Source organism: Caloenas nicobarica, chromosome 2 (assembly GCF_036013445.1).
Source record: "Caloenas nicobarica isolate bCalNic1 chromosome 2, bCalNic1.hap1, whole genome shotgun sequence".
Classification (NCBI taxonomy): Eukaryota; Metazoa; Chordata; class Aves; order Columbiformes; family Columbidae; genus Caloenas; species Caloenas nicobarica.
This window is the reverse complement of record NC_088246.1, coordinates 102,437,570-102,459,114: the sequence shown is the minus strand read 5'-3', so window position 1 is coordinate 102,459,114 and position 21,545 is coordinate 102,437,570. Positions and strand designations below refer to the sequence as shown.

The 21,545-nt window shown below is 41.1% G+C and overlaps 1 protein-coding gene across 6 annotated transcripts; it reads left to right on the top strand.

Annotated features, from left to right (window-relative positions):
* The first annotated feature begins 493 nt into the window (after positions 1-493).
* Positions 494-17,366, top strand: GMNN (geminin DNA replication inhibitor). Of its 6 annotated transcripts, none has more exons than XM_065627441.1 (7): positions 494-1,021; positions 9,299-9,362; positions 11,259-11,357; positions 11,734-11,872; positions 12,596-12,678; positions 12,756-12,866; positions 14,339-17,366. In XM_065627441.1, the coding sequence occupies exons 2-7, from the start codon at positions 9,306-9,308 to the stop codon at positions 14,540-14,542; spliced, it is 693 nt and encodes a 230-aa protein (XP_065483513.1). In that variant the 5' UTR covers positions 494-1,021; positions 9,299-9,305; the 3' UTR covers positions 14,543-17,366. The 6 variants fall into 6 exon arrangements, with proteins under 6 accessions (XP_065483513.1, XP_065483515.1, XP_065483516.1 ...); XM_065627443.1 differs by lacking the exon at positions 494-1,021 and adding an exon at positions 1,024-1,094; XM_065627444.1 differs by lacking the exon at positions 494-1,021 and adding an exon at positions 8,754-8,777.
* The last annotated feature ends 4,179 nt before the right edge of the window (positions 17,367-21,545 follow it).

Genomic DNA, 21,545 nt, shown 5'->3' with positions numbered 1-21,545 from the left:
TCTGGTGCAAACACTCCATCTTGCCTCCCCTGTCACAGCCACCACCCAGAACGCTCCCCTCTTGTTTCAACAGGAACAGAGCTGAAACATCATTTTTTTTACCCACTTAGCGCCGTTCACCTCTCAGGGCAATGCCTATTGAAAATAACCCCATATTTGGAGGCAAAAAGCAAGGAATCTAAATAAGAGTATTACATTAGCTCTGCACTGCTGGGACTATTGCAGAATGCCAACATTTTTAATCTGTAATATCAGCCTGGCCTCAACGAGAGCTGTGTTTAGATACCTGCTTTTTCACTCCAAGCGGTTTTGCTTGCCAAGCTGCCCTGTACGGCATTTTGCGCCGCAGCCTGACATTCCCTTCAGTGCCCGCTGCTATTTTAAGCCGTGACTCACGCTTGGCCCGTGACCCTCTTTGTGCCGGCGCAGCCGATGCAAAGGCAGCCCTGGCACAGCAGCGCTGCTTGACGCAGGGATCGCCCCGGCACAGAACACCCTCCGAGGGAACTGGCGCCTTGCCCGCCTGCGAAGGAGAAAGGAAGGAGTTTTCTTCCAGCCCAGTAACTCCAGCTGCCCTCTGGAGCACAGGGATGCAGCCACAGCGACTGGCCTTTGTCACAAGGAGTTGGGCAGCTGCCCAGCCCCAGGTTGAGAAATGCATCCACAATTCTTTTGCTGGCACAAGAACAGGTTTTCTTCTGGAGGACTTTGCAGAAGAGCTATGAGGAGAGGAATATATATACTTAGAGGAAATATATATGTATATACTTAAAGGAAATGGGAGATCGAGCACAGAGTATTAAGTGTTAAGCAGCCACCAGTTGTCTCTTGCAAACACAGGCTGCTCAAATCCTTTCACAACATTTCAGAAGGCAATGGGGAACTGAAATCACTCCAGGTTCCCTCTGCATAGACTTCTGCTCCTCCTTATATAGGCAACTACCTCCCGTAACAAACTCAGAGAAGATTCTTTTCGTTTTGCTCACTGGCTAATAAAGATTTCCTGACAGCATTTACACAAGTGAGTACATCAACCAACCATGATATGTTTATTATAGATATATATGTACAGAAATACCTGCACTATTAAAGCCGTGAGTAATAGCTGAGTTTTGTTCCACTTTTATAAAATCGTAGTTCTATTCCTCCGTTGTGCATAATGAAGAAGCTCATATAGTAGAAAAATATCAGCATCTTAGTTAAAATATATATTCTTGAGTAAAATCTCTTACTGAATGGAGGGTTGAGACTTGGCAAAATAAATATTTGTATGCTGTTGATCCATAATTCTCTTAACCAGACCATTGTGTATGATTGTTATGCTGCTTACTGGTTATGCAATGTTGTATCATTTATAAGAGAGGCTTGTGTGCCTGAAAGCTGATACGTGTTTTACAATTGTAATACTTGGTCTAATGACAGACTGCTTCTCTTCAAATCTAGTTTAAAACGATATAAACTTTATCATTATGGAGAGAGCAGTGTGGGTGGCATACAAAACAAACCCCACAAGTCGGTTGTAGCAGTGTATGCAAAATACGTGACTTCTTTTTTTAGGCTTCGATCCCATTAGCACAGCAAAAATGGTGTTTCTTGTGCGAGTGAAATCTGGGCTGAGCAAAACAGTGGAGCAGATCAGCTTCTGCTTGGTTAACACAGCAAAGACAAGCTGATGCTTTCAGTCTTTCTCCCACTCAGCTACCTTGTAGCTGCAGTCCTGTAGTCTTTGGGGAGTGAAATGCATGCACATGGTTGGTTGGATATTTTTTCCTTTTCTGCTCTGAAAAGCTTGTTTTCTATTTGTCTTTTTATTGTTTCCTTGCTATTTTTAGTGACGTTAAGCATGGTATAGGTTTTTTCACATTTCGGTTGCATAGTAAGTTGTGGTGTTTTCTGTAAATAAAAAGGGATTGAAAACTTTATAGAAACACCTTCATTTTTTCTTTTCCAAAATGTATGTGATTTCAGAGTCTAACTCCTGTTTTCAGAATTAAATGTTTGTTCATAAGCATGTGGGCAAGGTTATACTCTAACGCCTCTGCTTTTAATTTCCAGCTTAATAATTAGTTACTTAAAACTTAATAATTTCTAGTTAATAATTGTTTTTTTAACAGATTGTAGCAGCTTGAGACATATGTTATAGACATAGTTAGGAAGAGATGAGTTGGGTTCTATTATTGTTTCATTTATACTTTCCGTGCATACTGTGCTGGCTGTGTGTGCTAGAAGTAGTATCAGCCCTGAAGGTACTTGCTTCAAAAACAGAACTATGATTAATTCAGTGCCAAATGTTTATGCATCAGACAAAAATAAAGTAGTATTCCTTTCTGAGTTCAAACAAGACAAATTAGGTAGCAATTAAAACTCTTTCATACACTTCAGAGTATACTGTGATTCACTCTTTCTGCCTTGAGAGCAAACATTAGTTGCCAAGGCACAACAGGAATGCTTCTGTGTAGAGAAATGGAAATGTTTAATGTGGAAAACATTCCTTACATCATGCTGTGGACAACTATATATCCACTGCAGAGCTATTGCTACAATATATTACAATATTAATACAATATGTCTGGAGAACAAGTCCTGTGAGGAGCAGCTGAGAGAACTATGGCTGGTTAGCCTGGAGAAAAGGAGGCTGAGGGGAAGCCTTGTCACTCTACAATTCTCTGGAAGGAGGTTGTAGCGTGGAGGGTGTTGGTCTCTTCTCCTGAGTAACAAGAGATAGGACGAGAGGAAATGGCCCCAAGTTGTGCCAGGGGAGGTTTAGATTGGATATGAGGAAAAAATTCTTCATGGGAAGGGCTCTCAGACATTGGAACAGGTTGCCCAGGGAAGTGGTGGAGTCACCATCCCTGGAGATATTTAAAAGGCATTTAGATGAGGTTCGTAGGGACATGGTTTAGAGGTGGACTTGGCTGTGTTAGGTTCATGGTTGGACTTGATGATCTTAAAGCTCTTTTCCAAAGAAATGATTCTATGATATACATTTAAATACACTTGATTATGTGTATTCTCATTTTTTGCTTATCTGGGTTGTGCTTTCCTGACTTGTTTAGGACTGCTGAGTATGGGTGGTTATAATGTCAAAAGTAACTAAAGGTTCTCAGTGCTTTCGCTGAGAGGGTGTCTTCCCAAAACACTGACACCCAATCAATTGCTTCTGTGAGTATGGTAGTCATGAGTTGTTAAACAGCATGGCCCTTTGTTTAGTATAACAAATGCATGTCCTGTCTGTAAAACTTTTCATTTATTCTGAAAATATCTGAAATGCACATTGCTTGCAATTTGTACATAAACCTGCAATTCAGATTTCACAGGATGAAGTGGTTTTGGTATCTGAAAGACTAGTGACTCTTTGTCACTGTGCTGCTTCATTTTTAACTCAAGTTCTCAGTTAATGCTGTGCAAATGCATGTCTTTATTAGACTGATTTGATCTATCAAAACCAGACTCATGTTCCAATGTAGGTTTTGTGTTTGCCCAGCAGCTGCTTGCAAGAATAAAACTTGAAACAACTTCTTTTATTTATTCAGTCTGCAAATAATATTCTAAATACTTGTAGTCAGCAGAATTGGAAGAAGCTTTAGATTAGCGATTCCTAGCCTTTATAGAGAATGTTTCATTTTTAAATCTAGAAGCACTACACAAATGATGGTGGGGTTTTTTTAAGGCAAATCCATAGTTGAGAAGGTTAGGATCTAACTGGTTTAAAGGATGTGTTAGTGACTCACATAGTACTTAATTAGGGACAAATTCACAAGGTGAGATGGAGATTTTTCTTCTAACCTTCCACCTCTGAAGCACTCAGGATCACTGTTCACAGGACAATCTTTTATTCTAAAACACAAAAACTGCAGTGGCCATCCTTGAAAACCAGCTTGCATTATAAATTATACCTGGAGTGTCCTGTGTATATAATCCATTCTTTGGACAGAGTTTTATAAACGTGCAGCCTTCTGTGATGATCACCCTAGGGAAAAGAAGACAACATAGGAAACACTCATCTATGCATTGGAACAGGCCGCCCAGGGCAGTGGTGGAGTCACCATCCCTGGAGGTGTTTAAAAGGCGTTTAGACGAGGTTCTTAGGGACATGGTTTAGTGCCAGAGTTAGGTTAAGGCTGGACTCGATGATTCTCAGAGTCTCTTCCAACTGAAATTGTTCTATGATTCTATACAACGTTAATACCCCAGAAACAAGAGGCTGCGGGAGGGAAGGGTTAGGACACGTAATGCCACGCTGCCACCTAGTGTCACCCGGCGGAGTGCGGGGAACCGTCCTAGCCCTGAAATAAATGGTATTTTTGTTGTACAGAAGGGCCAGGAGAACAGCAGCAGGGGACCCTGAGAGCCATAGTTCCTGTTGATTGATTCAGAGACCCCCAAGACCAGCCTCGGGGTTCCCTCCCGGGACCCTTTTGCGGGGCTTGCACCCAGGGCAGGGCTGAGATATGACACTGACGTGCTCCAGTGGCACAACACCGCGCTGAGTCCCTCGACCCTCTCCACAGCAGTTCTCTGCATCTAAAACAGTTACAGGAGTTGCTTACACTAAATATTAATAACTCAGAAAGCATTTATGATATTTACATAAGAACATAATTTACAAAATAGAAAATGACAATGTAAATTACCTGCACCCAATGTGGCAGGTAGAAATAAAGAGACCATAAGTACCCCGGAGCTAGATAATTATCTGTGGGTTACAATAAAGGCCCTGACAAAAGGCACAATGTGACTGTCAAGTAGAAATACCGTTTTGCCAGTACTTGATTTGGGTAGCAAAGTCCAAACTCTCTCTGTGCAATGCTTAGGAAGTTTCCACACGCCAAATTTAAGCAAAACTCCACAGCCACTGGAGACCAGGTAGTGCCTTCCCACCCATTCCCACATTCCCAGGCACATGAAGTCCACCAAGAAGCTTTTTTTTTTTTTCTGCTGCCATTTGCTGTAAAAACTGATAACTTTTATCAATAGCAATGGAGTATAAAAGCTCTAAAAAGTACACCTTCTTGACTGCCATGAAAAATCTAAAAAATTGGCTGAGCTCTATGGGAAACCTCGGCGTGTTTGCTTAGGCTCACTTGAAGTGCAAATAGTCATAAGTATTCATGACAGAGAGTTTTATTTTTTATGAAACAAACAAGCTGAAATGCATTATATTGCACTCAATCTGAAGACAGCTTCTTCTAGTAGTGAGTTGACAGATTTTTACATGTAAAAAGGCCATAACCCCTATTTAAATTAATTTAACTTTCAGCCACAAAAATGGCAATTCTTACAACAAAGTAACCTGAAACCTTTTTGTGAGATTTTTATATAATTATAGTGGTTTCCCACAGTTAAGACTATGAATAAGCTTCCGATAATAAGCTCTCAGTGTTCTTTCTGACATGGTGAAGGGATTCTTTACAAACGTTTCAAACTGAAGAAACTGAACTGAAGGAAAACTCGGAGACACGGTGGTTCATAACAGGATATGTTCTTCAGCTGGAAAAATTGAGGGAGTGGCACCTTTGTAATAAACCTCCAGATCATTTGCCTCCAGCAAAGAACAAATTAAAAGGAAAAACAAACAGAACTGTCACATCAGAACCATCTCCCATTGCCTCAGGCCCTTTCTAATTATCAACATTTCCAAAAGCGGTTGTTCCACTTCTGAACTGTAAATCTACCTGAAAACTTTTTATAAATTAAAACTGAATTTTGAAATCCTTGAGAAGGTTTCACCTGAAAACATTAGTATTACAAAAATTGTATCACAGCCATAAATGACACATGTTGCCTTTTATGTACATAAATCTATGCATGCATACAATTTAAATATTTTGTCTAAAGCATTTTATATTGCGTATTTATATTGCTATATGACAATACATGAAACACAAAAATAGGACTGTTTTGATCTTGTGCTTATGTACAGCTTACCTGTATCTAGATCTTTCTGAAAGGAGATTTAATACTGATGAGATTTATGTGTATATTTGACCAGAGTTTAGCATATCTGCTAGTGTTTTGGAATATGGAACATTTCAAATTTTCTTCTAGAATCAATGAGAATTAAATTAATTTAAAAGCATGAACACTTTTTTTTTTTTTTGCCAACAGAACAATACCAATTTAGATAGACATTTCTGCCCATGTTATTTTTATTTTCCTGATAGAAGAGAAAGCTTACTGAGGTGACAGCTTGCGGATGACACTATATGGTTCAAGATAATAGCAATGGACCTGACTGAACGACTGCAGAATGGCATTATGGAATTGAGTAACTGGTGAATACAGCAGCCAATGAAATTCAATGTAGATAAACATAAGAGAACATACACAGGAAAAAAAAATCTTAGTTTCACATATCAAATAACAGACTTTGAACTGACCATCATTCAAGAATAAGAACTCAGGGTTACGACAGACATTTCCACAAGAATGCCAGCCCGACGTTCAGCAGTGATTAAAAAGGCAAATCAAAGGGCATACAGCTCACAAAAGAGCAGAAAGATGGAACAGCTTTCATGTAGGAAATGGCTAAGTCGACCTGGGAAGAAAATTGGAGAGCAATCTGTGTAACAGCAGCCTAGATGAAGACCAATTGTTTGCTCTCTCTTCCAGTACAGGGACTGGGGACATCAACTGAAGTTATAGGAATCAGGTTCAAAAGAAAAAAAAAGGAGGGCATTCTTCAGACAATGGCTATTTGTGCTCTGGTACTGCTTGCGAAAGGATGTTATGGACAACGAAAATTTAAATGGGTCAATGGGATACTGAATGAGTTTATGCAAGAGAGATCAGCTTTATTTCCTTATCCTTGTTTAAAGATTTCCCAATACCTCATTTTTTATATTCTGCCTTTCTTTCATCAGACCATGACATTCCCCTTCGGACATTCTCACTAAGTGCCGTACAGTTTATTTCCAAGCAGAAGACTGATAGAGTAGCATGCTAAATAAATACTTCTCACTGTAAATATCCTAATTTGTGTCCTTTACAAGCATTTATTCACAAGTCAGCAGAAGATACTATCAGCATAACTAAAAGATAAACGTACAAATATTTGCAAGAACGTAATTGTAAAGTGGCCTCTAACAAACTTAACAGCATACCTTATGCATAATTAATGGAGAATTAGAGTCTGTATCATATATAAAATTGTAAAGCAGTTGTTGTGGCCTAACCATATTAATTCTGTTCCCTGTTTTTGCAGATTGTAGTGGGGATTTTATTTATGCTTATAAATATCTGAAGGGTGGATGTCAAGAGGATGGGACCAGACTCCTTTCAGTGATGCCCAACGATAGGATGAGGGGCAATGGGCACAGACTGAAGCACAGGAGGTTCCATCTGAAGATGAGGACAAAGTTCTTTACCTTGAGGGTGCCAGAGCACTGGAACAGGCTGCCCAGAGAGGCTGTGGAGTCTCCTCTGCAGACATTCAAAACCCATTTGGACACATTCTTGTGCGATCTGCTCTGGGTGAACCTGCTTTAGCAGATGGGTCGGACTAGGTGATCTCCAGAGGTCCCTTCCAACCCCAACCATTCTGTGATTCTGTGACTTAGATAGCGGTGATAACAATAAAGTGGAAACGTGATTTAATTTGGGGTTGGTAAAGTATCTTTCTAAAATACAACGAATAATGGGAGTGAGAAGGCAGTCAAGAGAGATCTTATCTAGTTTTGAGGTTCAGGGAGATTTTGAACATGGAACCAGACAGCTTCCTACGTAACTCGTTACCAGCCAAGACGAGCACCAGGCAATACCTAAGTGCTTCTTTCCCCACAGCTTCAGCCCCGGCGCTTCCGGCCTGGGGGTGTCAGACCGCACTAGTCAGGCCTGTGCCCCGCACAGAGGCACCAGCAGGGCCACGATGTGCAGCTCACAGCTGACGTGTCTCATATCACAGTGCTAGTTTTCTCCTCGCCTTCCTCACAATCAAAAGCTGCCCCCGGAGCACCTGCCATCGCACTTGCTCTGCTGAAGCTGAAGGAATATTGTGGAATATTCTGGAATATCATGTCCAGTTCTGGGCCCCTCAGTTCAAGAAAGACAGGGAACTGCTGGAGAGAGTCCAGCGCAGGGCCACAAAGATGATTAAAGGAGTGGAGCATCTCCCTTATGAGGAAAGGCTGAGGGAGATGGGGCTCTTTAGCTTGAAGGAGACTGAGGGGTGACCTCATTAATGTTTATAATTATGTAAAGGATGAGTGTCAGGAGGATGGAGCCAGGCTCTTCTCGGTGACAACCAATGATAGGACAAGGGGCAATGGATACAAACTGGAACACGGGAGCTTCCACTTAAATATGAGAAGAAACTTCTTCACGTGAGGGTGCCAGAGCACTGGAACAGGCTGCCCAGGGAGGTTGTGGATTCTCCTTCTCTGGAGACATTCAAAACCCGCCTGGATGCCTTCCCGTGTAACCTCATCTGGGTGTTCCTGCTCCGGCAGGGGGATTGGACTAGATGATCTTTCGAGGTCCCTTCCAATCCCTAACATTCTGTGATTCTGTGAGGCTGCAGGTCCCAGCCCCCTCAGGCCGCCCCTCCCGCCCCTTGCCCTCTCCCCCCGTCCGGCCCCGTCCTCCCGCCAGAGGCCCGCGGGGCGTGGCTCCGCCGGCGGGATGAGGGAGCGCAGCCTGCGATTGGCTCGGAGAGCAGCCGGTGGATCACGTGACCTTCCCCCGCCCCGCCCTCCGCGCTCCTTATAGCCGCACGCCGGGCGGCAGGAGGCAGCATTTCGGTGCGTGGGGTGTCGGGAGGCGTGTGGGTTCGGCTGGAGGTGAGCGGGGTCGGTGAGCTGAAGGGATGGGGGCAGAACCCACGGCCGTTCGGTCTCGCTTGGGGGCGACGGGGAGGCCGCAGGCTCCCGTGGCCGCGTTTGTGTCTTGGCGGGCTCCGGGCTCCCATCCCCATTGGCTACGCCGCCGAGCGGGGGCGGGGCGCTGCGGGCTCGGCTGGCGGGAGCGCGAGGGTGCCGCTTCCCCCCCGCCCCCCGCCATCTTGGTTGAGCGTCTGTGGCGCCCCCGCCGTCCCCGTGGTGAGGTGTGCGGGGCTTTATCCGTGGTGGGCTGGTGTGGCACCACGTGGGGTGTCCCCTCAGGACTTTGCGTTTTTAGGGTGCTTGCAGGTCGTATCTCGGGGGGTGGGGGGGGCGGGGCGCGCTGCCAGAGCTTGCTGAACACGCGGTTCATGACTGGGTTTTAAATGTTGTTTTAAAAGTTGGTAAAGTGCAGTTGTCATGTTCTGTAGCTAGTGTGCCTGAACTACTACTTTTTAACTTTTTTTTTTTTTTTTTTGCAGTGATCCTATGAATTCCAAGATGAAACAGAAACCGAACACAGAAAAATCATCAGGATCTTTACAGGTATGCTTTAAAGCCTTGAAGCTAGAATACAAGAACAGGTAAGGGATAGAAAATAGAAGATGAAATTTATCAAGAGTATCTCAAAACACAGGGTTTGATTTGTTCTGGGGTTTGTGTTCAGTTCTCTGGGAAATGGTCTTTCTGTCTGACACAAGTTTTACATCTACTGGAGGAATACAAAGGGATCTGTTGCAATGTGCTTCCACCTGGCTTATGCCCTGTTGGCTTCAGTAACCTCCTGGCAGGCAGTGGGACTTGGGAACACAGTGTCCTGCTGGGGCATATGTGCTTATGACTGCTTTTTTTCTTACTGCTCAGCAGATCCTTTTTGACACTGAGCTTACTGTCTTTTTGTGTGGTTTTTGGTTTTGTTTTTTTAAGTGGTGACTATCTGCCGCAGTTCAGTTATTAACTCAATCTGGCTGCTAAGGGGTTGTAGAGTAGGTTCTGTAGCCTGTCTGTTATAGGGGCGAACTTACCAAGAGTTAAATTTGTCTTGACTTGAGCATGCCTTAATTGAAATATTCATGTGGGGAGTTCTGTTTCTAAAACTCACCCTCATGAACCATAGTTGCCTTGGAATTGGTGGAAGCACTTAAAGGATTTAACTTTTTAAGAGGTGATTGATAAGAAGTTAAAGCTTATACCTATTCCAGTCTTGTTGCAAGACTCATTTGTTAAGCCTTTTAATGTAGGCACTACTTGAAACTGTACAAATACCATATAAAATAGAGACTAGTAGCCTTCTGTCATGAAGGAGAGAGTGAATGAAAACTTCTGGTATTAATCACAGAATGGTTGGGGTTGGAAGGGACCCCTGGAGATCATCTAGTCCAACCCACCTGCTAAAGCAGGCTCACCCAGAGCAGATAGCACAGGAAAGAGATTAATGGAAATTGCCATTTCATAAGTTTGAGTTATACACATGGTGATCCTGTCCTATAGTGAATCTAGGGTATAAATTCCTCTATGTGGCTTTTTGCACTTTCAGTGAATTAACTTGGGTATTAATCAATAATTTATTGGCAGAGTATACTCAACCCTAAACTTCAATAGCAGCGAGTGGTGTCTGACACGGTGTGCTTCTTGTTCCCACAGCAGTTAGTGTTTGTCCTTTAGTTCAACAGGAGGGTAATTGGTGGCAGAAACTACCGTGGGAAAGGCGAACTCTTGTCATATGAAGTACAGTGTGGAACGGTGACTTTCTCACGCTGCTGTGGCATTGTGTTCTGGCTATTCTTGCTTGGTTGTCTGCCATTGTTTGCTATCCCATGGTGGCAGTGTAACCAACCGGGTCAGAAAGCTTTAATGAAGGAAATGGGTATTTATACATGATAGGAAAGTCGATAAACATACGGTTTATACAAAACAATAGCCTGTCTGGATGGAAGCAAGCTTTAGATCCATTTTAAAGGATAATTGAAGGAACACATCTATTTAAGTGAACACTACTTGAAGGTGTGTTCACAGGTAACAAAAATAGGTACTGCCTAAAGTGATGTGTGTGACTTTACCAAATAAACTTGCAATTACAGTTGCTTTTGTTTCTCCCCTGTTGACAAATACAACTTTGGGAGCTTCAGATAAAGCTTACATGTATTGCCGCACTGCAACTGGCCTTGAAGTCTAGTCAGAATATTTCTGCTATGAGCCCTGTTTGAGTTTCTTGAGAAAGGGTCAGGGTTTTCCAAGAGGCAGGGACTGAGTGTAGCTTCATGTGTTTAAGGTCCATCTGCTACAAATAACTAGATACCCTTCTTTGCACAAGCCTTAACATAAACCAGAGTATCGTCCATTTGCCTTTATAAGATGAACTGTGGGTTACCTTAATGGAAGCATGACAAATATCTGTTTGCTTATGCAGAAAAGAGTCTGAAGCCATATTTGTCTTTTTAGAAGTACCTCACAGACACCACATGCAATGCTGCCCCAAGACGGACTCTTAAAATGATTCAGCCTTCAGCAACAGGTTGCCTGGTTGGCAGACGTAATGAGGTAGGAATTAGAAGATAACCTGTACATGTGTGATTATTTCTACTCATAGTGAAATGCTTTTGAGATTTTTAACTTAAAACTAATATTTGGAAAAACATAATCTGCTAACTAGTGTGACACAACTTCGGCTTACTATTATTTTAGTAGTGAGCAATACTAAAAACTAGAAATTTTTGAGTAATTTGAGAAAATATTTGAGACTTTTCTTGTGTTAAACCCTGTGGGTATCAAGGATGATGTCTGTAATGTGAAGAAACTGGGGCTTATAAAGACTTACTTGCAGTCATTGGTGAGCGGACTTACAAGTTTGTATTGTTTAAAAAGAAAAAAAGCTGAAACATTGCTCTGAAGTTAAATCCTCCTGTGTTTTATGCAGAAGAAATCTTCAGTCAAAAGGAAACTCTCAAATAACAAGTTCACCTCAAAGACTTGTGAATCTGAGGTGTCTCTGGACAAGGAGCAAGAAAACGAGAATATGAACGATGCCATTCAAGCTGTAGATCTCATGATAAAAGGTATGTGGTCCTTCCTGAAATGTTTTATTCCACTTAAAAACGCTGTGCTCCCATTGGAATACAACTCGAAACATGGTTCCTTTGTCAGTTAGATAAGGCCTTAGTGTTTTTATATAATGGCTAACAGGAATTAATGATACATATCCTCTGTAATATAGTAAATAGAATATAGATATCTAATGTTTAAGAGTGATTCTCATCTACTAGTTACTATAAACTCAATGTGCAGCACTGTTAAGAAGCCCCATAGTTTGTTCCTTTGGCTTATCGACAAGCTTTCAAATGTCTAAATTGAAATGAAAGTCTGTTTTGGTGTAGTGTACTGCATGTGCAGTTTCTCAGAACCAGTTTGAAAGTATCTCAAGTTCAGTGAGAGGCTGATTAAGCCAAATGTGTGGAGACTGACTTGGGAATAAGAATTCCATCTTCCACAAAGTATGTGTAAAGACTGACAATTGCAAATGTGACCATCATTTTGCAAAGCCTACTGCCATGCTTGGGGCAGCTTCTTGAAGACTCTGCCTGTATAGCCATTAATACAGTGTAGGATCTCTGGTTTCTGTAAAATTAGGTCTCTAGTTGTAAATTTACGACTAATCTCTGGGAAAATGCTATACAGAGTGAGTTCTTATTGTCACTGTATAGAACACGTATAAAAGTTAGATACCTTAAGATCATCTCAAGAATTCAGTCTTAGCACAGGTTTATTGCGGCTTATTTCAGGAAGCCCTTCATCTCAATATTGGAAAGAAGTGGCTGAAGAAAGGAGGAAGGCTCTGTATGAAGTACTTCAAGAAAATGAAAAGGTAGCTAGTGAAAGAACTAATTTCTGTACCACTGGCTATTGTACTCCTGTTTTTAACATTTTGTTCTTTGAATGCAGCTGCACAAAGAAATTGAACAGAAAGATGGTGAAATTGCCCGCCTGAAAGAAGAAAATGAAGAGCTAATGTCCCTTGCTGAACATGTGCATTATATGACCAGCATGATTGAGGTACTTGAATTTTCAGTTAATGTGAGAAACCAGCAAAAATATTTTTTAATGAATCATGACTTCTGTGTGTTCACACAACTCTTCATTTTAAATTATTATCGAAGCTGTTGCCTGTGGGATTGCTCTAATCCAGAGACATAAAGGCCCTCTAGGGAATGAGTTCTTCTGGCTTAAAATCAACAGGAGTAATGAAAATGTCCTTAAAAGGGGCATTTTTCTGAAGGGAAGATTCAACCTTCTGTCTTAACAGGCTTTGCATCTTAGAGATGGTGACATGGGAAGGAAGGGTTTGTTTTCACTTTTCCAAGACTACTTAAATTTGAGTGTTTAACAGGTTGTGTGAGGTTGCTGGCTAAATGAAGTGTTCTGCCTGTGTCCCCTGAGGATCCAAGCTTGAAATAGGGATACACAAAGTGGAGTGGTAAGAAGGAGAAGGGAGCACATGCTCTTCAAATTCAAGGTTTCACTGAGGCACTGCCAGTTTTGTGGCCCAAAAAAAGGGCCAGTGCACAAACACAAACTCTATTGGATTCATAAACTTGTAAATTTCAAAACAGCTTCCTCTGAGGATTCCTTAGGGATAGGTAGTTGTGTTACTGATTCCATAAAAACAGGATTATGTTGTCTGTAACAGTCTCTGAAGCTGTGATAAGTATATAGCCATGGAACCTTGATATTAAAATCATAATCTAGGTGGTTTTTGTAGGGATTGAGCTCTCAACTGAGATATGAAGCTAAGAAGTAAACTTGATCAAGCTGATTTTTAGTTAATGCAATTATTTAGATCAGTCTTGAAAGACTCCTATTTTGTTACACTAGATTTTTTTTTCTTGTATTCAGGGGGTGCTGCTTGATAGTGACAAACCCACAGGTGGAAATTAAATGACTTCAGGACTTTTAATTCTTTTAAGTTGGAAACTTCTCTGCAGTTCCTGAAGAGTTGATTTTGCTCACTTCTGAGGCTTTAATGAGCATTAAGTGATACATCAAACAACTAGAAGCCTCAAAAGCTGCCTCTTACAGTCCTGTTTTTCTTCCTGGGATCAGGTTAGGTGAGGGACTTTTAGTCTGATCATCAAATACTAGAAACTGCTGGGTCTTCTAGTTCAGCTAGACTTAATGTAGCTTCATTATCTCTGATTGAAAACTATGAACTTAATCTGTAGTAATTTTTCTAAAATTAAACCTATATAGTTCTACAGTAACATTTACTTTGAGAAGCTATTTCCCATGTTGCATAAGATAAAACCTGTCCTATTGAAGAACCTAAGGAAGATTTAGTAGTCAACAAACCAGATGTGGTCTGTGAGTTGGAGGTGGCAATTTGGCTTGAACTCAAATGTCTAAAACTTGTGACTGAGGAATGTTTTAATTATATCAACAGTCTTACCTGCCTAGCTATTAAGTAGAAGAAGTACTAAGTTCACACTTGTGGTTTGTTTTTTGTGTGTGTTGTGTTTTTTTTTACCTAGAGGCTAACTGGTCAAGCACCTGACAGTCTTGAGACACTGAAGAGTCTGGCTGTAGAGGAATCTGAACAAGAAAATAAAGAGCTTAACTGTGGAGATGATGCAGACAGCACTTCTGAGGAAGGGCCAGCACAAGTATCATGTGGCTTAAGGGAGAGTATATCAGATCTTGCTTCAAAGGAAGCAACTCATTTGCAACAGGAATGACAACCTTAAATAGGCTTATGTATGTGGCTTTTAATTGCAGACTTCCTCTTGAAAAGACATAGTAAAACTTCTCAGGTATAGAAATTCCTGTGGAAGCATTACAAATGTTGGGTTTTAACTGGATAATATTATGTAGCAGTGGGAGTATCTGGATTCTGCATAGAAAACTTAATACAGGCTGCACTTAGTTGCTTGTATGAAATGCAAATACTGTGTATTTCAAGCTGTTGTGTAAATATCAGTTGGTCTGACGTGATACATGAAAATTGATAAATAAATCTTTGTCTTACCAAAACAGCCTTTTATTGAGTGGCTAGTTCTAGGTTTGTAAGTCAATTGTGACTACTATAGATGGAAGATTTCGAGTTTTTTAGGGAATGCCTGGGCAGTTTTTAACTCCTTAGATTTGCAGAATTCTGGAGAAAAGCATGGTGTTGGTGGATGGGAAAAGCAAAACTTGTATGCTGTTGGTGAGGCTTCAGAAAGTCAAGAATGGGTAATAAGAGCCATGACTTTAAAATTGTTAGATTTCTGTGTTTCAGGAGTTTTGAAATAATTGCCTCTGCCTTCTAAGACTTTTCCAAGATGTACAGATGAGAGCTTAAGTACAAAGTATTAGACAGACTCTTCTAGAGTTACATTTATTGTAAATTAAAGGTTGGGTGTTCTTGATTGTAATAGCAGCTGTACTGAAAATTTAGGCGGAGACAAGGCAGCCTACACTTCCGGGCTATTGTGAAAGGAAGTTTGTTTTTCAAAGTACTCCTCTGGTATTTACCAAGAGATGAGGCACCTTTTAGCAAGATGGTAATGTTCTGAAGGGTTTACAGGACTAAAATAAATGCTATTTATAGAAGCCTCTTTAAAATGGTGAGCAACTTATCTGGCATCCATATGGGGGGAGTGGGGTGGGGTGAGATGCTTACAGCTGAAAGCACTGAGGTAGAAAGGGAAGAGTATGTTGAATATAGGTTTTCTAGTCCTGAGTGAACTCAGCAGTTCTGTAAGTAACAGGGTCTTCCAAGGACAGGCTTTAAAAGATGGTGGCCATTGCAATGTCTTATGAAGACCTTAAAGTTGAGTGGCTTGCAAGAGGCAGAGATAATAGGAGGGATTCTGGTTTAATGGATCTATCAGGCCTTGCCAAAATGGGTGCTTCAGGACATCTGTGAACACACCTTTGGTGCTATCAGATGGGCACCTTTAAACTCCTCCCACATCTTGCTCCCTGTGGGTATCAGTAGGTTAACATGTTTTGCAGCTGATCAGTTGTGACATTCAGGGAATGTCGGGACCACTGTAGGAAGTAATCTTCCTTCTAGCTACCCTTTCACCTTGAATCTGGTAACCACAAGGCAAGGCATCATATTTTGTTGTGTTAAGTTCCCAGGTGTTCGGGAATAGATTTTTCTAAACAAAAGATGACACCTTCCAGTTTGTGCTCTAGAGGATGCTTAGACAATCCTTTCCATCACTGCAGAAATGGTGACAAATGTATATCCTTTAACTTGCTGTGTTTAAGAAAAAAACAAGCTGGATGCTGGATAACTGCTTTGTAGAGTAACCTGGGTTTTCTGTTCAAAATAAATAGATAATACTGTCAAGTGACTTAAACCTCTTCTATATTGGATTCTAAACAATTTTCATGTCAAAGTAGTTCTTCAATAGTAAATGAGGAAACAAAATTTAACTTGTTAGTCTTTATGCAGTGCAATGTAGTTTGTTATTCATAGTTAAGTCATTCTGCAGAAGTGGCTTTATTTTTAAACATCAGGAGTATTTCGTGTCTGCAGAGACTGTAGAAGGGAAGAAAACACTGTGTAATTAGCTGGCCAGGCAGACCAATCCAACCAAAATGGTAAGTGCAACTTCCACCATTTCACATCTTGCTCTGTGAACTCCTGTAATACAGGTGCTGTTGTTAGAGCAAAGGACTGCCAGACAGTAACAAATCCCGAATTTGCATGCATTGTCTGCATCTGGTTCTTCCTTATTTTTATCAAGATGGTCAAGAATAATGCTTATTAAGTTTAAATCTTGTGCTTTTTCTTGATCAAGTTAAAAATTAAATAACAAAGACGGTTCCCTTGAGTAGCTGGATCCTTACTTCTGGTGAAATGGATTGTGTACAAAATAAATCATGTGAGTTCTTCGTGTAGGCTGATGGATGTATTGCAGCACTTTTTGATGCAAAAAGCTCTTCTATTAAAAGACATGGGTCACTTACTAATAGATGTACTTGCACCTCAAGTCTCTTCAAGGCTACTATGGTTTTATTAACTTTAATTTATTAGCAGAGATAGTAGTTTGCTGTATGAACTCTTGAAAAAACATGCTGTGGGGAAGACACCAGATATGAGACAAATAAGCATGTGCTCTGTCATGGTTGTATTGGACCTTGATCATATAATCTCCCTATACTTATTATATCAGAAATATTAATGTATGAAAGTGTCGGAAGTTTTGTGATGCTGAATTAATTGCAGTTTTAAAAGTGTTCGAAAAGGGTTAAGTTTCATTTATTGTCCTGAAAATACCTGAGTAATTTTAAAAACATGCATGGAGTAGAGCTATCCTGTAGTAAGTATAGGAACTTTGTATGCATGTGTGAAAGGCTTGTCAAATGTGTAGAAGCTCTACAGAGACTTGTGTAATTAGTTCTTTTACAGCCATCTGACCTATTTTAAGTGTATAGGGAAGCTCTTATTTACCACTGAAACATGGCTATGTAATGGCTGAAAATCAACATCACTAAAGACAAAGAAATTTCATATCCACCTGAATTACAGAGAATATTCTGTCTAGCGTAATAAAATTATCAGTTCTGGAACCTAACTGCAGAATGTGATTCTTTCTAAGAAGTCATAACTGCTTTTGTGCACCAACTTGACCAACATGCTGAACTCCTTTTCATTGCAGAGGCTGCAGCCACAATCTTGTCTTTCACTGGTGTACCCTAAGGCTGCTTAGAAGTGGGGGCATCTACTGTGTCCTAGCACTTCTCCCATAAAATGTGGATGTCTTGACAGGACAGAATTTTGGGTATGTAAGACTAAAGTGTGGGGAGACCTGCCTGTTTGCAGGTGTCAGATCCTTGAAGAAGGAACAGCTGTGTGGGGACTAGCAGAGGCAAGCAAACTGGGAAGGGTGGATGCTTTGTGTGAAGAAAAGCTTTTAATTAATTTAGCAAAATCACTGATCTTAGTGCAGACACCCATTGTATTTAAGACAATGCGTGGAGGAGAAGTGAATTGGACCATAATAACTACTTGGCTGGGCAACTGAAGTAATTTGATGTTTGCATTGTATTGTTAATGTGAGGGCCAGTGTTGCAGTGTGGTGTAGCCTGTCCATAAGTAATGAGGTTGGTCATCTGTTTTTTGCAAGGAAGTGCACTGCATATTCATTTACTTTTCCTTAAGGGCCATCTGAGGTTGCTTTCAGAACTGGATTTGAGATTTTGAGCAGGTTTGCAAATCTGCCAAGGCCATGTGTGGTGTTCTTGAAACTGAATTGCATTGTTATCAACACTTCTTCAGCAGAAAATGTTTGTTGTGGATTGTTATTTTTTTCTTTCCATTCTTGTAACAACACAAAGTAGTTCAGCAAATAATGGTGTTCTGAGAAACTTTAATGTGCTGCTGCCTGTAAGGAAATGTGATCAGCCACGTTCAAGGTCAGACCCTTGGCTATGATAGTACCTCTGCACCCTGGGGCACCACAGCCATTTGAAGAGTGTACTGTGGATCCTGTCATCAGGAGAATTTCATTGCGAATAGGCAAAGCAGGGCTTCATACTTCAGATACAGAGTCTGGCAGTCATATTGACTCCTAATTTTGAATGCTTAAAATCAGCAATAATCAGAGTCACAGAATCATAGAATGTCCTGAGTTGGAAGGGACCCACAAGGATCATTGAGTCCAACTCCTGTCCCTGCACAGGATAACCCCACAGGTCACACCATGTGTCTGAGGGCCTTGTCCAGTCTCTTCTTGAACACTGTCAGGCTTGGGGCTGTGACACCTCCCTGGGGAGCCTGTTCCAGTGCTCCACCACCCTCTGGGGGAAGAACCTTTTCCTCATGTCCAACCTAAACCTCCCCTGGCACATCTTCCTGACATTCCCTCGGGTTCTGTTGTTGTTTGCCAGCAAGAAGAGCTCAGTGCCTGCCCCTCTTCCTCCCCTGGTGAGGAAGCTGGAGCCCCATGAGGTCTCCCCTCAGTCTCCTCTTTTCCAGGCTGAAAAAACTAAGACTTTAGCTGCTGTTCATATGGCTTCCCCTCCAAACCGTTTATGAACTTCATAGCCCTCTTCTGGACACTTTCCAGTAGCTTTTTATATATATTATTTTTTTATCCTGTGGCATCCAGAACTGCTCACAGTGTTCCAGGTGAGGCTGCACCAGAGCAGAGCAGGAGTATAACAGATGGCAGCACAGGGTAAAGCTATAATAGATACCTTTCCTGAAGGTATACTGGGTAGAGGAGGAGTCCTACTGATAGCAGCATGGAATTCTGACTCGCTGCTGTTATATCTACTGGGCAGAATGCAGAGGCAATAACAGCGAAAACCACCATAGTTCATGGAAAGGATGAGGTGAGAATAAGCCACCAACTAAACCACGAAGGCAAACCCCTTTTCCTGGTGAGCTCCCTCTCTTCAGCCTGCACTGCCGCTGAGTTAACTTTGGTACTGAAACCTTTTCCTAACATACCTTCCTGGGCTGGTCCAGACCTTTAAATTTGTTGGAGTCAACCTGCTGCAGCCCTAAGAAAGAGCTTTTATAGTTGCTGCTTGCTGGTTCCTTCTTTGCTACTTGGTAAGTGTCAGTCTTGTTGCACTCACCTCTACATGTCTGGTTTTCCCTATTCCACAAAGGAGAGCTCTTACATTAATGTGGTAGGAAAGGGCAGCATTGTCAGCTCTGCAAGCACAAAAGTGTGTAAATTATGAGATGAATATATGATTTGTTCCTTTTTATTTGCCTTCTGGTTTTGGAAGCTTTAAGGTTTGTTCACTTTTTCAAGAGTTTGTTGCCCTGAGGGCAGAAACTTATGGGACTTTGGTTTTGTTCTTAAATGAAGAGTGTGATTTTTGTTTGTTTGTTTTTATATGTTAGAATGTGATTCTTTATTTCGTTTTCTGAAACAGCATTAACACTCAAAGTGGAATTTAGCCTCTACATGTCTATATATCAGGTTCAAGCTTGTCAATGTTGGATACCACAATAGGAACTAAACTCAGTCTAACTGTTCCCACTAAAATTCCTGTGAATTTTCCTCATTGACTTTGAGAGCAGTTTTTGCTCCTGTCTGGTTCATGTGAGCTGTGTACATGGTTTTTAATGGTTATAATGGCATAGCAGATCAACTTTAAGTTAATAAGCTTTTCAAAGGGTGGATTTAAACGATGAGATCTAAGTAGATATAAGCTCCATTTGACATGGTACCTGTATTTGTGAGCAGCCTTGTGCCCTCTGCAGATTTGGCTCTGCTGGATGGGCAGCTCTGTGTTCACCAGGTCTGTGTCATAAGCCTGAATGTCTGCAAGAAGGAGAGGAGTGTTTTCTGTCTGAGACAAGTCTGTCTTCACAGATGGGAAGAAGTAATCAGCAAACGTTTGGTAACAGTCCTGGATCCTCTTCAGCACATTTTTTTGCTCGTCCTTGTGGAGCCTTTCTTGATAAGTATCTTGAATGATAACCCAACGATGTTTTGCTCTAAACTTAAACCAGGAGTAGCTAGAAATGTAGGGTACTAGTGCTTGCTTGAAAGTAAACTTGTCTCACTAATTCCTAAGCAACAGTTCAGAATGTACCCTGTTTCCCTGAAAATAAAGGCAAGGTCTTATATTAATTTTTGCTCAAACTTACTACTTTTTTACATGTATAGCTGCCTGGACACTATTTAAATTGACTTTTTAAATGAACTGTAACTAGGGCTTATTTTTGGAGTAGGGCTTGTATTTTGAGCATCCTCAAAAATCCCAAAAATCATGCTAGGGCTGATTTTCAGCGTAGGTCTTATTTTTGGGGAAACAGGGTAGGACCTATAACCTGATGACTTCATAGCTTTTTGCTTTAATGAAATTGTGTTCCACACTGTGATATGCAAACTACAAGAAAGCTCTTGACAAGGTGCTATGTATTACAGGTAGGAGCTTTTGACAGATATGGGAATATAAGAATATTCTCATTTTTTAAATAGTGTATGCCTATTGCTGATGCTCTGGGATGGGTGCAAGGGCCCGCACAGACATATTGGAGCAATCAGAGAAGGAACACAGAGGGCATGGTCCTCCCCTTGCTTCCAAAATAGCATTTTAGTTTAAAACTGGCATTTTTTAAATTAGCTTTGGTTCACCTCACAGAGGTACAACTAAGAACTGTAATTTTCACTGTAGTTTCATCCCTTCTCTACTTTTCCTGCTTTCCTGGTTTGTGTGTTTATTTCAATCACTAAAATAGTTCGCCACTTACACCCCGCCTTGGCCAGCAGAAAGATGAAAATGCAAGAGTTGTGCATATTAAAGCACAAGCAAGTATTGCACCATTTCTGCTGCTGCACAAGAAGTCACAGTTCTCTGTCCACCTTCAGGCAGTAGTCCTTGCTACGTGCATTGTTCACTTGCTCTAATATAGATGTTTTTGTAAGACCCTAATGTTCTTTTAAGTCTTAGCAAAGCTGATATAGTATGAAACACAAATCATTTTACCCTGTAAGAAATCTAGCAGATGACTTCTTATAATTTATATAATTTTTTTGAGATTGTTGTAAAGTGTTGTCCTGGTGACCAGGCTTGAAAAGATAAATACTCCCTACAAGGCTTTTCCTTTATTATGATTGAACGACTCCCTAATGGTTTGTCCCAAATCCAGCTGCAAGTATGTGGCTCTTGCTGAGTCACCTCTGGTGCTGGGAGCTACTCCCATGATGTTTGAAGGTTGTATGAGCCTCACAGTGGAGAGGTTGCTGATAGAGTGACTATACATATGGACTGATG